This window comes from Apostichopus japonicus, chromosome 18 (assembly GCF_037975245.1).
Source record: "Apostichopus japonicus isolate 1M-3 chromosome 18, ASM3797524v1, whole genome shotgun sequence".
Taxonomy (NCBI): Eukaryota; Metazoa; Echinodermata; class Holothuroidea; order Aspidochirotida; family Stichopodidae; genus Apostichopus; species Apostichopus japonicus.
This window is the reverse complement of record NC_092578.1, coordinates 9,708,143-9,729,905: the sequence shown is the minus strand read 5'-3', so window position 1 is coordinate 9,729,905 and position 21,763 is coordinate 9,708,143. Positions and strand designations below refer to the sequence as shown.

General features: G+C 38.1%; 1 protein-coding gene across 1 annotated transcript; it reads left to right on the top strand.

Moving 5' to 3' along the window:
* The first annotated feature begins 8,126 nt into the window (after positions 1 to 8,126).
* LOC139958904 (protein SPMIP7-like) lies at positions 8,127 to 19,022 on the top strand. Its single transcript, XM_071956339.1, has 8 exons — positions 8,127 to 9,226; positions 9,480 to 9,574; positions 10,399 to 10,469; positions 12,957 to 13,098; positions 13,618 to 13,685; positions 14,498 to 14,641; positions 16,771 to 16,878; positions 17,524 to 19,022. Exons 1-8 carry the CDS (start codon positions 8,647 to 8,649, stop codon positions 17,657 to 17,659), a joined length of 1,344 nt encoding a protein of 447 aa, XP_071812440.1. The 5' UTR covers positions 8,127 to 8,646; the 3' UTR covers positions 17,660 to 19,022.
* The last annotated feature ends 2,741 nt before the right edge of the window (positions 19,023 to 21,763 follow it).

Genomic DNA, 21,763 nt, shown 5'->3' with positions numbered 1-21,763 from the left:
ATTATTGTTTTAAAATTCGGAAATTTATGTATCCCGTCCGCAATTGTACGAAACAGTTAGTCAGTGTTTGTGAGATAAGGATCTCTCAGACAAGAAGATTCCCTTCTGACCTACATCATTGCCTTCAACTATGACTGTATATATACGTCTGTAATTGACACCAAGATATCTTCTGACATCATTAACATAAACTCTTATATATACATATATACTTTCTTACGAGCCGACATTGAAACATGGAAAACTGCTGGTATAAGCGTTAACATCATAAGCTATTGTAAAACTATAAGCCTACAGTTCTATTAGAAAGAAAATCCTCGTGGAGATATGAGGTACTGCCAGACAATAGCAAGGCCTTTGCACTGAGCGTCTATTGCTAGGTGAAAGATAATAAGGAAGTACTTTAAAATCAAATGGTTGGGAATGACGCGGGTCAGGAGAAGATTCTCTGATATTCTACAAAAGTGTAATTGCGATACATCATGATTTGTTTGCTATAACAGTTATATAATTTTACGCATATTAGAACGTAGATGCACAGTATTCAAAACCAACAGTCTATGTTTTTGAATTGGTGACTAGTGTCGACCAATCAGGTACCACGAAGTTTGATATACGGACAAAATAATGTAGATGAATTAATTAACATGCATGAAATTTCGTTAACTCTTAGTTTACAAGCGACAACTGTACACCCCAAACCAACAACAAGGATAATTGTATGCAGCTATATATATATATTACTAGAGAGTAATTTTTCAAGACAGATTTGTAAATAATGCAGTGTCATCGCCGAGGGGAGGGGGGGGGGGGGAGATCATGCCCCAAAAAGTGTTCTGCTCGTTCCTGGTGTCCACCCAATGACATTTGCAATTGAAACTGAATATATATATATATATATATATATATATATATATATATATATATATATATAATAATAATAATAATAATAATAATAATAATAATAAATGAACTTATAAAGCGCTAAAATCTACGAAGTATTCAATAGCGCTGTACAACCTAATAGAAAGCCAACTTAAAAAAATGAGTCTTCAAGCAAGACTTGAACTGAATGAGAGTGGGAGAACTCCGCACAGATATGGGCAGACCATTCCAGAGCTTGGGCCCGGCTGATGTAAAGGCACGGTCGCCATAGGTTTTCAGTTTAGTTCTGGGAACAGTGAGAGTGAGTGTGTTGCTAGAACGCAAGGTATAACGAGTATTGACCTGGAAGGACAGATCGTCCTACAAATAGGCGGGTGCCATTCCATGAATGCACTTATACACCAGGAGCAGACACCAGGATATATATATATATATACATATATATATATATATATATATATATATATATATATATATATATATACATTTTAGGTGGGATGTACGGTAGTATCTAATATCCCCCCCCCCCCAACATTTGGTGGCATAATTTTTTGTGTGGCTATGAATAGAAAATAATGCGTGAGATTATTTATCCAAATCATATTTGGCGGTGGCTAAAACTTCATCCAACACATGCTGCATGAGGTAAATGACTCTTCGTGGTCGTTTCTGTGACCTGTGACCGTATAGCATGTTGTCACTCATGATTATTATCATATAATGTATGTACATCTCTTGTGTACGTACAATCACATATATGATCCACATTAATATGGGTTCACTGGGTTTCCATTTGGCCTTTTTCCTACAAGATTTCTAACCGCATGCGCGTAGCCAAGGTGGGGGCGGGCGAAGGGTGGAGACCGCCCCCTCCCCCTCGAGCATATTTTTTTGGTATTTTTTATGATATCGAAGTTTTATACTAGCCGTTAAAAGAGGATTTAATAGTTGTACACCAATAAATTAACTGTGTCTGAATTTTCGAAATTTCCTTGACCAACATTCTTCATCATACTTCCCTCTACTCGTGCAATTTTGACCGGTCTGTTAGGGGTTGAAGGGGTTTTTTCTATATTGGTTGTCCATAGATGAAATTTTGTGCAACATTATGGGTATGTTTTGAAGTGAATTTATTATTCAAATTCTGAACAAATAATGGGCTTAAAACCTTGACAAGTGGTGCTGACGGGTATTGTGGGGCGTTACGTAGAATTACCTACAAAAGCAATGATCCACAGGAGATGCGATGAGGTCGAACATGATGTGTGACTGGTGACAATCTTGAAAAAGGTTATGAATGAAAAAAAAAAAACAATTGGGAAAAACTTGGTTCTCAGGCAAAAGTGTACATTTGGTTGGTCATTTTCAAGCCCGAGAAGTGCCATTTCCGGTGATCTGGGGGGCTATCAAAACCAGAAATTTTCAACTAATGGTGGCGCTCCGCTTTGATAGTAATTCGCCTGCATCCAAGCAAATGTCCCTCCCCCCCCCCAATATTTGAAACAAATCGCCGCCCCTGGCCTCCAATATTATGTTGATTTGAAGCTGATATAAGTACTGGAAACGATGAAAATTACAAAGCCAAACCAGCTTGCATTACCTGCATTGTGTGCTCTCCCCCCACCCCCACCCCACCTCCACCCCCATGTTGAGCTCATTTTGCTGTCCTCTCCTGCTCGCCTCTTCCACTTCATTTCCAAATGTCTGGCCACGCCACTGATTATTTGTAGTGATTTGTCTTACAATAATACTAGAGGAAGGTTTTATACATGACATCGTTCTCTCATGAAGCAGGGAGCTACCACACGTCACAACTACGCGAGTATAGAACACTCAAGAAAACCAAACTACACGGGCAGCCTACTGTAAATTTACTTATACTTCCTTAATCGAATAGCTTGTAGTCCTTATTTTGCACTAACAAGCGAATATTCGAAGGTTTAATGCTAACAGGGTGCACTAACAATACCCTATACAACATAGTACTATTTCGACATAATTAATGGGGGGGGGGGGGGGCAAACCGAATATTCACGTCCTTGTGGCGAACATCGAAATACGAGGGCGTGCTAACATAGTAGTATTTCAACATGTGGTGGGCATAACAAATATACACGTTTTGTGGCAAATGGCTATATAGATGCACCCGATGTTCATGGGGCGCACCATAGGTTTGACCCCGAAAACTTTGATTACGTCACAGTCACAACATTCTTAAACTATAGTCTTTTATTTTCAACGCCCCCCCCCCCCAAATAAAAACATATACTTGTTTTGGATAATTGTTATGACGTCAGTCACGGACAGGCCAGTAACCAGGACTGCTAAATTTTAGGGGCACCAACATTTATAGAAGGGCCACATTACTCCCAAACGTTACGAGAGTTAGAGGGGAAGTTCAGATGCGGCACAGCCCAAACCCTGGTTCAATTTGGGGCCCGAGATGATTTGGAAGTGGTTGGAAAATATAGGATATATTAAGAGGGCTAAAAGGGGGACCGATGGCTAAGGGCCTGATAACGAAGTTGCTATAGAGCAATCTTGTGTAGGCTTCGTTAGTAACCCACACATAAAGTGGTTCATCATATTTAAATTTGTACAGTACTTCGTGATATGATGTAGTAGACCAACTACGAGAGGTATCTATAGAGTCGGATACGGGTTCCTGGGGAAAGAAGTCACGGAAATAAGATCATGGTGGACCGAGGGGAAAACATGGCAGTGGACCCTCTTCTTAATTGGAAATCTTCATTCCTCCTCGGGGTACGGTACCTAATGAAAATGAGAATAACTTATCATTTATCTCATGTCTTCCAGGCTTTCTTATTGACCCGGGTCACGGGTTTGCCTGGTCCCCTTGACCCCCTAATTGATCCCCTGCCCCCTCTTTTGTCAAGCCTGTCAACTATAGTACTGCTGGTTCATGAGATTCAAAGTTTTGGCATGCACGTAATTCAAAGGAATTAATCGAGGGATGAAATGAACAATGTCCGCAGTTTATAAAGATCGAGAAAACATCAGTAAATGGGCCAATGCGCTGATATTTAACTAGTCTTGTTAAGACCCTAGTATACTATAGGCAACTGCTTCAGTATAAGCCAGCCGAAAGCTTCTCTGTGTTAGCTCTGTGGTGTATGCTTATAGTGCGCCCGCAATTTCCTCATTTTCTAAAATACAGTGGGCAAGCACATTCGTGGTAGGCAGAAACGGACTCTGAGGCATGTACAGTTTGCAGGCGAGAAAAAGAGTATTACAAACGACTTGGCCAAGACTAATATTTAACAAACTGAGCCTGCTTAGATGTAGAATGCCATCTACTATTTCTTTTTTGGATGGAGGTGGAGTGGGCAGTAGTGGTGGTAGCGTGAAATAGCATGGAGGTAGGGTTGGGTGGACTTTTAAATAAACCAAAGTCATCCATGCAATCCACGGCACCAGTTAATTGGGGTTTGTACCTTCTCACGACCTCGAATTACTCTAAGGTTATTTAGATCTAACCTTTAATATGGTGACAAAAGTTTCGGCCAATCAGATATCGATGACTATAACGGAAATAGGTAGGGGGATGTCATTACCATGCATGAATTTATTTTGTAATTGGTGACAAATCATTTTGAAGAGCAATCTATTTCTTTCTTCTTTCAATGTCGTTTCTGGGCCACCGTATATACGCATGCCAGAGCTGCCGCTCTTGAACTCTTAAGTTTTGAGCTTTAAGATGATAATTATATAGAACCAAATAACGAGAGGAGAAAGTTAATCTCAGGAGTAAACATAGCTATTCGAAAAGGTAATATGAGTTACGACGAGAACGGCAATTTGTTGAGGCGGAACAGAAACTTAAACTATAATGCAAAGGTTTGGGCTGTATAATTAACTATACGAACTTATGTCAATTCTCGTAGGCCTTCAGTTTGAATACCGTTTCCAGCTATTGACCTGTAATTCAAACATATCTGAAAATTTCTGTGAATGAAATATGCGCTAAATTAGTGAAACACTTGCTTCCATGCACACAAAAGAATATATATAATATAACAACAAAAAAAAAGAAAGAAAAGAGGGAGAGATGCAGAAAGTCCACTGGAAATGCGCACGAAATTTATTCCCGAGCTCAATGTGATTTTGTATTTTTATCGTTTTCATATATTTGCATGTAGGAGTTTTTATCAAGTGCAATTTAGATGAAGTAAGGGTGAAAGGCCCTAGCCCTCAGTCTTGAACCGGGCCACTAAAAACCTAGCTATACACTACTGGGTCGCACTTATTGTTCTGAACGGTTAAGTCCATGACATAACTTGATTGAGTTTCCCAGCTCTTTTACTGAAACCGTTCCGTGCAGCTCCCTGTATTGTGTTACGTACCCAGCAGCCAAGGGTGACCTGTTGTTATTGAGAAGATAATAAAACGGTTAAGTTTCATTATAAGGATTGATAAAACAATTTTTAATATTTAGGTAAGGCCCGGTTAGGCTTAAATACTGGGGTATCCCAATAATTCATGTGGGTATACTTTTTAACCAGAATATATTGAACCCCGAAATCAGGTTAAAAAATATAACTAGCAATAAACTTTCCCCTGGACTTTGACGTATCAGAACATTGTGCACTAAAGGTAAACTTTACTTAGAAATTCTGAGTTTGAAGGACACAAGTAATTTAATGGCGGTGAGCCGTGATGTTTTTCGTGTAATTCGTTATTTTGTATACACATGATGGTGGCTCAGCAAAAGGGAGGGGTGGGGGTGGGGCTGCGCCACGGTCTGGCTAATAAAGTCATCCGTTATTAGTAAGTGGACCCCAGACAGATTTGTCTGCCCTAAATTCTACCCGGGTCCAATCCTTGTCTAAGGTCTAATTCTGAGTTTAAATAGAAAAAGGTAAACAGGTAGGCCTATAATTATAGGATCACGTACACTTGGATTCAGTGTGGATCCTAATTGCGCAATTAACTGAGAAGGCTAAGCCCGATTTGTATTAAATGAACCGGTATTTTAATTGTATATAAAAAGTATAGACTGACTGATTTATTTTCAGTCAGAATAAATCGTTCTTTGAAACTTATTAGCCTATAGCTACTCAAGCTCCCGATCACCGACAACTTAGTGAAGTCAAGATAAATCATCTCGCGGAACGCCTGCCTAGCCTTAATGTGCCACAGTGACGAGCTCTGATGGAACTACGATCTGGTTGGGGGCGTCGTGCGAATTTTTTTTTTGGGGGGGGGGGGGGGGGCGTGAGCAGGTGATGACAATCTAAGCGGAGCGCCACCACAGGTTGGCGCGCAGCGTACAAGGAAATTTTTCGTCTGGCAGACCCCTCAGATTGCAGGAAACGGCACTTCCCGTGCCTTATGGCAGTAAGCAACACCCCTAAAATTGATAAAAATGTCCGGCAATTTTTTATTTTGGGAAATATTTTCGAAGGAAGTGATCGCCATTTATTCCTCAGTTTACCAATTCCTCGTCTCCCAGAAGCGCCCAAAATTTAAGAAATCGAAACATTTTTGTGTTGGCTGATCCATGATCGCCGCCCATGCCCGTGCGATGTGGTGACTGGGTGAAGAAAAAGCTATGCCGTTTGAAAACATGGGCAGAAAAAGCGAAAGTAGCGAAACCTAAGGTAAAACGTGCGATAACGAAGTGATTATTTTCCAGGTTAATTGTGACTGTATTTGAAATGATTATTATTATTCATTTTTTTCGAAACTACCTATCAGATCATGAGGAAAATTTATCCTGGTGGACCTTTTAGCGAACTGATTGCATTACTTAAGAAGAAGTTCACATGGAGTCCCATAATCTCTGTTCATTACATTTATCTTAGCTTTCCGAACTGTGTTACAGGATTAGAAAACAATTAAAAAAAATTGCCATTTTTTTCATGGAAAATTGACTGACTTTGGCAAAGGTGACGGGTTGCACTTACTCTGGGACTACGTATATAATATTGTTCAACGATGGCAGCGTTGATGGCACATTTGGTTCATTTGGTTCAACCAGTAATTATTTAACTGTTTCGATTGACTGAATATCAACAATTAACCACCATTGACCAAGCAGTCAACAGAAGCCCCATTTCTCGTAGGCCCTACAAGAAATTCAGTTGCTGACACTGTTTTCATTCAACGTCGCTGAGTTAGATTCCAAAATGAGTCAATGGCAGTCTGCTTGCACGCTTCCGCGCGGTCGGGGTGCGTGGCCAGCACCATCAGGTCACTCAGGCGTGCTTGGGACATGCTCGTCCGCAACGAATTCTTCACAAACTTTAACGCCGAAAAGCTGCGCTCGCATGAGCAGGAAGTGACTGGCAGGGTGAGAATTAGCTGGTAGGCATGAGCGACGTTTGGAAAATCCGCAACGACCATCAAAGAGCAATTGACTATTTAGTCTACTTTTCGATTTTAAAAACTCTTTTTTTTTAAAAATTATGACAAAATTTTATGACACCTTTGACAAAATTGGGGGGGGGGCCTGTGCCCCCCGGGCCCCAATGGGCACGACGCCACTGGTTGAAGACCAAAACACAATCCATATAGCATCCGCTCTTGCATCTTCTGCTTTCATTGAATTTCCTCAGATAAAGAAAAATATCATTTAAATTATCTAGTCTAAAACTGAATAACGCCCTCACAAAATAAAAAGACGACAGAAAATCATGTATCAGTGTCACATTTATCAAGCCTCAGGAGAATTTGGTGGCGCCAAGTACTAAAACACCGATTTGGAAAAGAATGTGTAAAAAGAAAAGAGGGACTGACGTTTCGATCCTAGCAGGATCTTTTTTAATTTCCTTTATCAGTTTTTTTTCTCAGTTTTCCTTAAATTTTATGGAATTGAATTCTTCACTTAGTTTGCAACATAAGCTGAATTCAGAGTTTCACCAAACTTTCGAGAAAACACCCCGTATCAGAGTGTTGTTTTACCTGCTGAGTGTAGACATTTTAATGATTCATCTGAAGCGGGCCACTTAGCATATCAACAACTTAGTTAGGTCTACCAGAGTATTTCTTTTGTTTTCAATAAGCAAACTCTTCTCGTGAAGCAACTGTATGTTACTGTATGTTACAGTACTGTATGGTGTAATTATGCATAATCCATCGTGAATTTAGATCAGGTAGTTCTAAAATCAGATTAAAGTCTCCATGCTCTTATGCATTACCCCTTATATAACCAATAATGGCTTAGTTCGAATAGTATAGGTATCTTGTGGAAGTTCCGGGTTCGAGAATGAATGGTTGAGTTTATACCCGTTCGGCGTTCATTGAGATGTTTTGGTAACAGTTCCTAAGCAACAGACATCACCGGCACCAGCTGTTTGGATGTTTTGGTATGGTCGTCCTGCATGCATGAACAACTGTAGTCGGTCACTCCGCCTTCGTTACGACGATCAACCGCCTTCCTGAATAACTTTACCCTTAGTTCTAAAGTGACGTTAAGCTACGGACCGACCAAACTCAGTGGATATATCATCTGCAAGTTAATGCTAACTCTAGTCTTAGCCGAGTGCCATACCTGTTTCGTCAAACTTTCTGCACTTAGCTTCCGTAGCCATCAATGATCAAGCCTTACTTTATGTTTAACTTAGCCTAACGTTGGGCTTGTGTCGACGGAAGTTAAGCATTGGCCAGTAACCTAGCGAGTTGGTAACATATCATCGCCGTATCCACCTTGGCCATCTAACACAGCTAAATATTTTGTAGATATAGCCAATGTCCTGTTGTGCAACTGTTAGTGTTAGGCGAAATTGAATACCTTTCAAAATGACAGAAACTTCGCAGATGCGACCAAGACCCACTGGGGATCTTAGGCTTCACTTCTTACCAGATACCAACGCAGGACCAAATAAAGTTCAAGAGTTACTTACAAATTACAGGCAAAGGCAAATGAAACTACCAAAGAGCAGAGGAAGATTTGATGTCGATAGCTTTCAGGATCCTCAAAATAGAGGCTTTGTTAAGTACAATGGTGATACTTTAGCTCCAGGTAGAGACAACGTGCCCATCATTGATCCGACTTCTGGTTTGGTGTCAGTTGGTGGAGATGTAGATAGGAACACAGGGGTGAAAATGATTCCAAATCTACAGCAGGCTGATAGTACTCCAAATATTGTAACACCATACAACCCACGACCAATCACAACATTGGAACACAGAGAAAGAGGATATATAGGTCGCTTAAATGGGTCACCTCTGACACAGAATGCTAGGCCTAGACTTCTTTCTTCATCACTACCAGCTTCACTTCCAGATCCACAACTTGAAAAAACGACCATGTCCAATGAGCTAGGTACCTGGAACAGCCGTCTAATAAGTGATGCTCTACTACGAGCAAAACTTGGAGGTAGGTTAGGATTATAATTTGTAATGTGGTAGTCTTGCAAAAGAATGTTCAAGTAAAAAAACCTTAAGCAAATTATAATTGAACATGAAATTTAGCTATCAGATGTACCAAGATACATCCATCATACATTGTTTACACATTTCACTGTTTTCCCAAGTTGCTAATTCTAGGTCTCTTTTCGTAAGATAATATCTTAATCTTGAATAATGTGCATAGGCTCGCAGTGATGAATTTTTTTTTCTCTCTTTGGTAGGCTGGACAAGCCAACAAGATCCTCGAGTTGTGAAACATGAAAGAGGGAAGTTAAATCAAAGACTAGAGTCTCGACAAGTGAAAGGTACAGCTGATGTAAGTATTGTACATAGTATGATCACACCCTTTTTATACGTTTCATTCAATAAATTCACATAAGATTTAATAAATTGGAGCAAATGCTGAAATTCTTGAGGCAATATTATCTTTTCTGCATTTTTATTTCATCAAGAAAGAGTACTGTACATGTCAATGATAAATAAAGATGATAATTAAACGATAAGTACTGTAGGTTATTAAACCATCATGATGAAGTCTATGGTTCTTCTTTTCTCTGACAATCTTTACTCTAGACTACTTAAAATACTTCTACACGCCCTTTATACTTCTACTAACCCACCTTTCCTACCTATGATAATGGGCCAGTCATTTTCATTCACTTTGTTAAAAAGTTGGTCAAGTGTTTTGAAAGAATTAGAAGATTGTTGCTAATGTAGGATAAATTCTCTTGTAAAATATATCTAAATTTATTACTTTTTATTTGGAATTATATGAAGGTATAAAACTAGTAATTCAATTCCATTATAACACAATGATCACTTCTTTGAACAGAGCATTTTGAAGGGTTTAAAAATCATGTAACTTCTGACTTTATTCTATATATATACTCCACAGTACATATATGAGTTGGGGTTGGGCTTGACCTTAGAATTAAAACCTATTCAATGACAACTGATATGCTCTGCAAATTTATGCAATATTGTATTTTTTTAGACAGAGGATGTTGTTTATCATAAAAGGTATGGCTTTTCAGCAATCTTCCTTCATTATTGAAAGTGGTTAGTAATACTGTAATACAGTACTAGTTACCACTGTACATTTTCTATCTGTGATTCCAATTCTTCTGATCTATTGTACAGGCAATCGACAAGGTTCCAGACTGGAAAGAGAAAGCAGCTCTACGTTATGTTTACACGTCATCTACGCAAAGGTAGGGATCAACACTACATCACTAGGATAGCAGTTAAGGCCCGGTCACACTATACCGATTTTTAGCTCATACCAGCATGCTGGTGTGAGCTATTGTTACAGTGCGGCGTCTATCACTCTATCATTCTATCACTCTATCCGTCAACAATTGGTAAAACCGCTCCCACTCGTACAGTGTGTAATGGAATTTCATGAAACTTGGACACAAGGACCATTGGGTATAGGGCCATCAGAGATGGTCCGAAATTTGGGGTCAAAAGTCACTTGTGGGCCGTAATGGGCCATTTTGTGGAAATACGCAAAATGCTTCTTCTCCTACAGATTCCATGGTACAATGTTGAGGGTTTGTCACGATAGTACTATGGAAGTTTTACCTTCAGGGTGTTCATGAATTTGAGATCAAAGATCAGCTAGGGGTCTTTTGTGGCCCGGGCCGCGGCCCTATATTTTCAAATTGCTTCCGTTCGTACAGTGTATGGCCAGTTATAATGAAACTTGGTCACAACGTTCCTGGGGATAAGGGTTACGAGGGGTGTTCGGAAAATTGAGGTCAAATGTCATTTAGGGGGTCATCGGGGGTCATTCTTTGTAATATTTTCAAATATCTAAATCTCCTCAAGATTTTGATGGATCATATTCAAAGTTGAACTGATGATAGTTAGATTGTGTATGAATAAGGTGATGCCTAATAATTTTTGGTCAAAAGTTAATTAATTACAATTAATCCCCATTGTTTAAAAAAATCTGAGCCTTCACCTTTTTGCCAAAGCTCCTTTAATTTGTCTCCCAGTCTCTGCAGTGCTTGTTTACATTTGTGGTTAAGCTCTGCAGAGGCTGTTAGTGGAATTAAAGCAGGATTGGGAGTTGTTATTAACTGTTGAACTGTAAGCATGAGAGCCCTATAGCCAATCAGCACTTGCCGATTCTTAGAAGTCTTTGAGCCTGAGGTATGTAGGCAGCCAGCCAAAATTTTGGGAAGGTGTGCTTGTGAACAAGTTATGTCTGCTCAGGTAGAGGGGAGAAAGTTTAATAGGGTAGGTCAGTGGTATTGTTTGAGAGAGTGGGTAAAATAGGATTTGAAGGGGGAAAATAGGAATTATAGCCAGTGGTGTGGCCAGGATTCTGCTAACAGAGTAGGGGGGGGGGGGGGGTTATTGCAGTTTTGAGCTAGGGGTATAAATTTGTCTTAGAACCTAATATGTTTGGCCTCATGGGCCCAAAATTGGTGGAATCTGAAAAATGGCCTGAAATATGGTAGGGCAATAAAGTTTTGTGGACCCTACATTTTTGAGCTCAAAAAGGTATGAGCTTCTGCACCATTGGTGCTCTAGTTTATCGGAATACTATCCGATTTTCCCGGAGGAATCGAAACAGCCAGTTTTTCGTTCGGGTCTTCTAGCCACAGTGATAAAGGACCTGATTTGCTATCTGTTGAGCCATTCCGATGTGGAATAGCCCTCTCCTAACTTTTGATATTGACTCCGTTCCCTTTAATCAGATAGCTATCCGATTTCTCTTCCGATTTTTATCGTTTTTCGATGTGACGTCACTTCATAATGTAGTCCGTTCCAGAACCCCTCAGATTTGGAGTAGGTATTCGAATATTCCACTACATTCATTACATTCACTACCACAAACCTCACTCTTCAGCCTAAAATCGGAAAAATCGGACCATATTCCGATAAAATATCGCTGTAGTGTGACCGGGCCTTTACACTTCAATATGGAACATTGCTCTTTTACATAGATCTCTTGGTCTTCTAAGGGCAGCTGGTTCAAAACTATTGTTTTAAAATTAAATTGAGAACAACATGATTTGAATTTTGCATATAACTTTTAGTTTCATGCCATGTAAGTCCTTTTAGTATAAGGGTGAATGTAGGCAAACAATTAAGTTTAAAATATTGATACAAATCTTACACCATTAAGAACCATTCGTATCTTTTATTGCTATAAGCAACATCAGAGGCTCATGAATGAAAGTGGCTGAATCAAACTAGCAAACACACAATACAAAAATCAAAAGGAAGACAAAAGACCTCTTGTGAATTCATTTAAAAAAAAAAAACATGATTATTAGTGAGCTATATATCAAGGACAGATTGTGATGTATGTCCACAATGGGTGTATTGTTAGTTACTTTAATACCTAAAAAGAACATTTTTCACTGAGTTGGGAGAATTCATAAAACAATAGAAATTAACATTAACTAATTTGTCTTTAATATATTATAACGGTGTAAGAACCTTGTAAACGAAAGTAACTATAGATAGTTTACCTGCATAATTTCCCTTATGTTTTGTTTGCAAAATTCTGCCTAAATTTATGCATGTACTTTAACTGCTCCAGATTTGAATTGAAATATCTAGAGTTTTGCTTTACTATGTGTTATATTATTATATTTAATTGTATTATATCTGATCACATGCAGCTTACTATAGTTGTGTTCACCTCTTAGTTGCTATGGCTTGTTTTCCTTCTTGTTAAGGTCTTATGAAGACATTGACTGGGACATGAAATTACCGCCAAAAGTGTTACCTCCAGCAACGACACTAGAGAGGCAAGCAGATCCAGTCTCTCATCGATATACAGACAACAAACGTTACGATCCAAGAGCCCATTATTGGCAGGTGAGTGTTTGTTTACACAAGTATTGTTTATTCTTTTGACATGTAATTTGAGAAGCAGACTCTTATATGCATCCTGGTGAAGGTTTCATTCAATTCATACAAGACATCACTGAGCATGTTACTTATCAAGTGAGAACTTGAAGCAAGCAAACATGTTGTCACACACTGTAGACCGTGTTTAACCAGCCATTAGAGATAATAATAATAATAAATAAAATTTATATGTAAAGCGCAACAACTATAAAACTATTCTGTTGTGCTGATGGATGTTCTTCAAGCAGTATGAATCGAAGCAGTATACAGATCTGTGCAGGGAACCTGTCTCTTAATGTGACATGATATACTGTACATGCCTGGTGATTATCAAACAGTCTGACAACAAGAGCAATTTAGTACTTGCCAGATCTTTAATATTAAATATCCCATAACTAGTACAAGGAATCAGTCTAGATCATAGAGTAAGCCAATTAACCTATATCCATAAACTGATTTATATTGTTTGTTATTGTTTTTTTCCAGAGCCTTGGAAGGTCCTGGGATTCTTTTCAACCAAGAGATGGTTTCCATATTACAGGTCCAATAGCTTTGTAAGTTTATACAAATCAAAGTCTTTGTCAAATGATGTCAGATACATGGCTAATTTATATGTATATTTTGTTGTTTGAGCCATGACAGCAAAATAATGAAAAGTTTTTGTCTAGAAGGGGACTCATACCATGGACTTGAAGAGGTCCTGTGCACTACCAGTGGAGCTAACCAACTCTCAGTTTATATTAAATTTTCTTTACATCCTGATTTAATATACTCCTAATGTGGTAATGAGTAGATTATGTAAGTTTTCATGAAATGAATAAACTCCTCAGGATCACCTCTCCCATTCCTGAAGTACATACTTATTTGCAAAGAAATGGTTATATATGGCTCGTCACCAACCAAGATCTGGATGGCTCAGTTGGTTAAAAACAAACTTTGTAATTGTGTGGTTAATTCTCTGAATTCTGGATTATCATATATGTATTTTAGATCCTCCTGCAAGCAGGAACTCACGAAGAAGCTTCATTGGCTTATCAAAGCCGCAAGCTGACCGAAGTCAGTGTGTTACATTCATATTTAACGTCCATGATTATGAATTGTCAACAACTCTGTAACTGGACGACATACATTAATCTTGGAGTGACTCGAACTGGGGACTTTATGATTGGAAGGCACCGGCGTTAGCCACTGAGCTAACACTCCATTATATTCAAATATTTCTTGTAATCTTTTCAAATTGTTTATAAATTCACAGTTTGCGATTGTTCATTTTCTGACAGTTATGTTTGTAAGTCAAGCAAAATCGTAAAACCTTGTTTCCATCTGTGATTTCTATTATCTTTGAATATCTTTCCTTACTTTGTAGTTGTAGTGTTAACAGAAGAAATGATCAGATTCCCTGCTACGATGGATTTGTCGGTGGAATTGGCGAGCGAGATCATCCACAGAGAATATTTCTACCCTCTACTGTTCTGCGTACCAGCATCCCAAAATATACGGACACTGCACAGTGAGTGTATAAAAGAAGCTTTTACAGCAGATTGTGAAAATGTTTTTCTAAGCTGTCCGATACTAAAGACCCCATTAGGGGGGCATTTACTAGATATACTAGTCTTGTTTCATTAAAAGTAACATAATAAAATTACAAGAGTTTCTAGGGATGAAATTTGCATATTGCACACTATTAGTAATCATATATGAGACTTTGTCTGGGCAACAACGTGTTGAGAACCAAATGGATCAATTTCTTGCTCCTTCATCTTCATTGGGCGATAAATATTCAAATGGTGAAAATATATTGTTAAAAATTGCGGAATAAATTCTGAAAGATAATTTAAGTTTGCTTTATGAATTGAAGCTGAAACTATGCCTTGCATTAATGGCAACTGCATTGAATATTGAAGAGAATTTTGCATGCCACAAAAGTGTCCATTAGCTATAGGTTGCATCCCCCCCTCCCCCCAAAAAAATTCCGTTTGTGCCGAACGTCAGGTTTCTTCCAGTTGGTTAGCTGAGTGATGAGTCCCATCTTTTGGCACCTTAGTTGACCTCCCTATCCATCTATAACGCAACTCATCACACAGCTAGTAGCCAAATCACTATAAATTTTAGTGCAGTGCACATATTCGTCTGCATGCTATACGGTCACAATAATAATGTAACAAAAATATTGATAATGCGAAAGTTTTATAGACTTGTATGGTGCAAATCTATCAAACTTCCGCAATAGTTAAAAAATATGTTTGGGAAGGAGAAAAGAATTCATATCAAAAATCTTTATAAGAAATCCTAAACTTAGTCCTAAAAGAGTAAAACTTAGTCCTAAAATCCTAAAAGAGTATCTAGAACCTCCACAATCTCATCTCTTCAAAATATGTGTAACTAAAATCTGCAGCAGATTAATAGCTATAATTGAGATGATTCTATGCCCTATACATGTGTGTATGTGTAATTATACGGTAGTATCAAACAATAGCAATCTCTTACTCTTAAGTATTTCTGGCAAACTGATGGGCAGACATGGCAAGGGTGTGAACAAATCAACTCTTCCAAAGTCACTGATCCCAGTCAGTTTGCAGGAGAGATAAAGTTACAGTAAGTTGAGGTCAAGAGAGCTGAAAAATGCGATCTATGGTTTATGGGGATTGGGCTAATTCTCGTCATGGGTTCGCTTGAGGTTATTGTATTTGATTGAATACTAGTGAAACCTAAGTATACTGACTGCAAAACTGTTATGGATTTTAAGTATTAATTAAGTGGCATTCAATTAAAATGTTGTCATACTTTGATTAATACTGTAGCAATCACATTTTGAAAGATACTTAGCAAGCATTGTAATCATGGCACTGACTAGGTTTGATGGTAATTGAACCTCATTAATGACTATTGACAGTGATGATGATGGTTTCTGATCAAAATATACCTGCATATTATGCAGGTTTAGCAAGCATCAAGTGATGGGACGGATGAGGTCTGATTCAAATGGCAATTACTGATGTTATCTGCAGTTTCTGCAAGAATAGCAAGTACCAAATTATGGAACTGACTAGGTTTGATGGCAACTACAGTACTGGTCTTCATAAAACTAATACTGACCTTGATGATAATGATGGTTTCTGGTTGAAATATACCTGCATATTCTGCAGGTATAAATCAGCTTTAAATAATGCTCATGAGTGTTTGTTTGATTGCAAGTGCACTACTGATCTTCATAAATGACTGTTGACCTTGCTGGTGATGGTTTCTGGTCAAATCATCAATTTGACCAAATATTTGCAAATGTCAAGTGATGTCGCTAACCATGGACGGCAATCATGGGGGGACGGGGAGGGGGGACATGTACGTCCCCCCAATATTTGAAACAAATCGCCGCCCCTGGTGCTAACTATAGGTTCGATTGCAAGTACACTGGTCTGAGTATGTTTGCACACCTGCTTTTACATGGAACCAAAATTTTGTCATCAAATTGAAAGAGCCTGATGTTAAAGTATCATAATTTGACAGACTATTTTGTCACCTTTTTTAAGTTTGATTGGCTGACAAAAGAAGAGCTTGTGTCAAGTTGTGAGATCACATAACTTTCTTGAAAACTTGTGATGAAATATTTCTACAAGGAACCATTCCTCTTTTTTCTTTCAGTCGTCCAAACATACCTGGTTACACTGGATGCACCCAAGTCGAGAGCAACCTTCCTGCCAATGTTAATGTACCAGTACCAGCACCACAGACAACAGCCAGGACCCATAGGTGAGTGCTAACTGTGTTAGTTTGACTATGTTTGACATTATTGTTTTATGCTCTCTCACATATTAGTCATGTTTGTATGACTAATGTAGGTGATAAAGGTGATTTCAACTTTGGCTGCTTTGCATAATCAAGTAATAGTTGCAAGGTATCATCAGCTCAGTGACGATGAAATGATGAAATGAATGTGAGCAGTAGCATGAATGGTCCCAAATTTCATTCTCTTTTACGGTCATTTCAATGTCAGACAGAAAATTGCTCTGATTAGGGATGCACTGGATATCTGGTCCGACCTTCTGGCAAGGTAATGAAAATTATCCAGCTCCAGTTCCGGCCTGATCTAAAAATTATTCCAGCTGGTTGTTTTTCAATATCTGCCCAGAATTATCTCCTGAGAAGAGGTTGGTAACTTAAATTTGTGGTTATTGAGTATCTTGTAACAAGTATGAACTTGTTATAAAAAGTGTAAACATTGAATGTAAATTATCTGCATTTCATTCTTTCTACATTCTGAACATAGTTTTTACAAGTTGTGATAAAAGAGAAGTTTCTGGTAACAACAGAGAAAACAATGTCATCAGGGCATTCCAACTGAAAATGACTATGTGCATTTCTTATATATTACTTATGCCATTTCTTGTTTTTCAGGTATTTCCCACTTCTTCCAGAGGGGTCACCACATAAGAGAACCTCACAGATGTCCAAGATGATAACTCTGGTGCCTCCATGTAATCCATTCAACAAGGTGGATCCCTCCTTGAGACCGTTGGAACAGTACAGTTAAGTTTACAGTGCATGCTGAATGCTGCTGAGAGTCACACTGTGAGGAATTTTACCTGCCCCCCCAGTTTGGAAAAAATTCACATTTACCCCCTCTCCATCCGACCCCTTCCTAGCACCACTACACCTCAATCATGACATAATGAATGGTTTGTTCTTTGTCTTGTTTGAAAACACTGCTGTGCAAGTTGTGGAGGAGTGATATGATAGCAGGCTGCATGATATAATAGGTAAAATGTTGCTGTTCCCAGTTGATGAAACATTACTGTTACATTTGAAGGGATAAAGGAAGGGTTAGCAAGCTCTTTATCAGCAAAAATTTGATGAAAATTAGGACAGGGTAGCTACGGAATCCAATATGTTATCTCCCAATGATTTGTGAATTGGCATCAGCCTGTAATAATAATAATATACAGTGCTTATAAAGCGCAAAAAACATTAAAAACATCTCGATGCACTATAATGGTAGCATTCATTAGATAACCGTATCCTTACGGTTTAATGATAGTCCTCTGGTTCTGGAGATTTTTTAAACATAAGAAAAGAGGGAGGGGTGAGGGGGGGGTGGGAGTGAGGTGCATGAGTAATGTAGGAACATTCCTGGTTGTGCTAAGAGTGACTATACAACAGTGAACTTGATAATACACCTAGTAATTATGAATATTTTCGAATTAATAAATATAGATTGTCCAATAGGAGAAATAAATAGATTTCTACAAAGTTTCTGCATCGTTAAGAGGAACGCCACATCCTCGTAATATGTTTTTATAGTGGTTGCACAAGTTTTTTTCCCCCTCTCTCTAAATCTCTACAACGCACTCAGTTTTAAGTAAATATCTGACATGATGCATACAGCAAGAAGAAATGAGAAAGCAATTCTTATTTCTCAACATTACTGCTCAGTTTTGATGTTGGGTAGACTTCATACCTACTGTAGGTATATAGGATATCTGTAGGAACAATTATCTTTTATATATCTACAGCCATCACAATTACTGCTATCAGCAAAGGTTGTAATTTAATATCACTTTCATTGGTATGTATGTATGTATGTAATTTAGATCCTCCTGCAAGCAGGAACTCGCGAAGAGGCCTCATTGGCTAATCAAAGCCACAAGCTGACCGAATTCAGTCTCTTAGATTCATGTTTAACGTCCATGATTATGAATTGTCAATTGTCAACAACTCTCTAACTGGGGGACATACATTAATCTTGGAGTGACTCGAAGTGGGGACCTTATGATTAGAAGGCACCGGCATTAACCACTGAGCTAACACTCCATCACTTTCACTGGTGTTTCTTTTCGTTTTGAAATAGACCAACTAAACATTAAATGAATTGGCTGGACTACTAAGACTAATTCACAGAGCTCCTTAGAGGCTATGGAAGGGGGGGGGGGTGGGGGGAAACTTCAGTAAACTACATAAGACTTTTATATTTTGGCCTCAAAAAGAACCTGTCCTTAAAATGCATTAAAAGGAAGAATAGAGCTGATCATCTTCATTTGGTAGCCTGCTGTTTGTGTAAAGTTAAAAAAACCCAGTTTTTTGGGGGATATTTATCACTTGTAAAACAACAAGTGGACATGAGCTTTTATGTTTGGATTGAGCAGCTGATGTCATCATCAATTATAGCATATATTTTAAAGTTAAATAATGTAAAGACCTTAATGGTCAAATTTTACTATTTCGCTGAACTAGTGCATATCAAGACAAACATTCTGTGTGAAGTTATCCTTGTGATACGGTACTTCATTAACATCTGAAAAAAAAATCATGTTTTAACGACTTATATCAAACAATAGATCATAAAACGATAAAAACCCTCCTTATTTTTACTGTATTTCAAGCCAAAACTTTGCAAATCCTCCATGGATACAAGTTCTAGAGTACGCAAGCGGATATATTGCTAACTGTTGTTTAATATGTGCCTTATCTTCAGCTTGGAGCAAAAAATTTGTAATTAATATAGTTTGTTACATGGCATGATGTATCGAAACTTGGCTTTGTCCTTCAACAAAGTGTTAAATTTTCTTGTTTCTACCCAATCAGATGAACGGTTATTATTTTATTACACAATACATAGACAGATCTGACATCTGGATCTTATATTTTAATTCTCAAAGATTGCACTGATCAAAATTATTTTGGGGTAAGACCATTATAAATTCTACGCAGGCTTATTTTTGTTTGTACTATTAAATAAATGAATGACTTACAATTTTGCAAAAGGCAGTGGAAGATTTGCTGTGTGTTAATATTTATGTGAAAGTTCTCATTTATGGTTACTCTACTTTTGCTTTGATGAACTGATGGAAATAATTGATATTAATTAAACAAAAGTGCCTTAATTGCTTCCTATTGAATTAATTAAGCCTATATCTGCAATCACCAGTCTTCCATATTCATTTGATACAAATTAAATTATGCTTCAGTTTTTTTTTTCTACATGCTTGATCAAATATAGAAATTCTACAAATTTTACTAAATACCTGCCTTTTACAAATATTTAATGAAGATGTTTTTCATGTCCTCCAATTTTCATTATTACCCTTGTCTTTGTTTATTCTATGCCATTCCTTCTTTTAAGCTTTTCTGATATAAGCTGTATATTTTGTACTTCCATTATAATTACTGTATATGAATATAATTATGCTTCACTGCTTTTCATTGTAAACAAAAAGACACAATCTGCATGAATGAATTGAAATAACAATAAAATTAAGGAAATTGGATATGTTGTATTGAACATGTCTCAGTATTTATTGAATGTTTCTAATCAGTCGCGTGTTCCGAGAAGGGGGTTGGGGGTGGTTCGTTGGGTGGGTTAGGAGATTGCCAATTGGGGAAAACATTCAAACAAGTTTTTCTTACTTTCATTCATGGAAGAATTAAATGGGCCCAGAATGCTCATAGGTAAACCTCTTCCCCTTGCCCCATTTTCATCTTCACACAAAAATTGAAGTATAATTAAAACATGCCTTAGAATGTACCATTTGACATTACAGGTTTGATTTATTCTGGGGAAATATCGCCACACCCCTCTTCATGGCAGACGATCTCAATCAACCAAAATCCCTCCTTTATAAAATCCTTGATATGCCTTCTGTCCTTGTATTAATACCTATGCACTTAGAACCCCCCTCCCCCACCCACATCTAGTTTTTTTCCGATTGCATTTAAAAGATTCTCCGATTGAACGATTCTCCCGATTGGCGATGGAGATAGGGGCGTGGCCTCCACCCCTCCTCCCCTCACCCCCCTATTGCGCATCTCACTGGAATTCCAGCGCTTTGGTTAAACTGCAGAAAGGGTGCTCTAGAAAAGTTTGAGAAACTTTCAGCGGCTTTGTGTATATGTTTGTCTGCAATATATATATATGACACTTACCGTACAGAAATGTCTAATCATACTAGGGTAAGGTTACCAGACAACCCTTATTTCCGGGGACAGACCCGGGTTTCATGATCTACCTTCCCCGGGCTGACAGTGTCCCGGATTTAAGTTATTGTCCCTCTCGAGACAATCCACGAGTCCTAAAATAACAGGGCTGAAAATATAAATATTGCCTCTTTGGCCTCCCGTTCGTAAAGACATCTTTATAAACTCGATAAAGGTAACATAAAACTAAGGATAATGCATATTTCATAGCCAGCAATTCTCATGATGAATAATAAGATAAAATAATAGGACAAAATATACTTGTTTCTGGCTGCACTGTTCTCAACTTGAGATCTAGGACCACCAAAGCAACGAGAGACCCTCTTAATGTCGCCCTCCCTTCAAACGTGTAGTCAGTGTAAATAATAATCCTTGGTGTCAACAGGAGGGGGTGGGTTGGGTACAACATCAATATACATTTACCCACAGAAAGGAAGAAGAAAGAAGGAAACTTAAGTACAAAATACCCAAGTTAAGGTAATCGAGTCAATTTATATCATGTTATGATGTACTTACATACTAGGAATGTTAAAAACTGGTTAGGCTTGCAACGATATATGATTTAAAAAATATATAAAGGTGAGCAAATAAAAAGAAACACATGAATCGATCCGCCTGTCATCTGGATGTATACCTTAAATATTCCTTTTCTAGGACAGAAACTTAT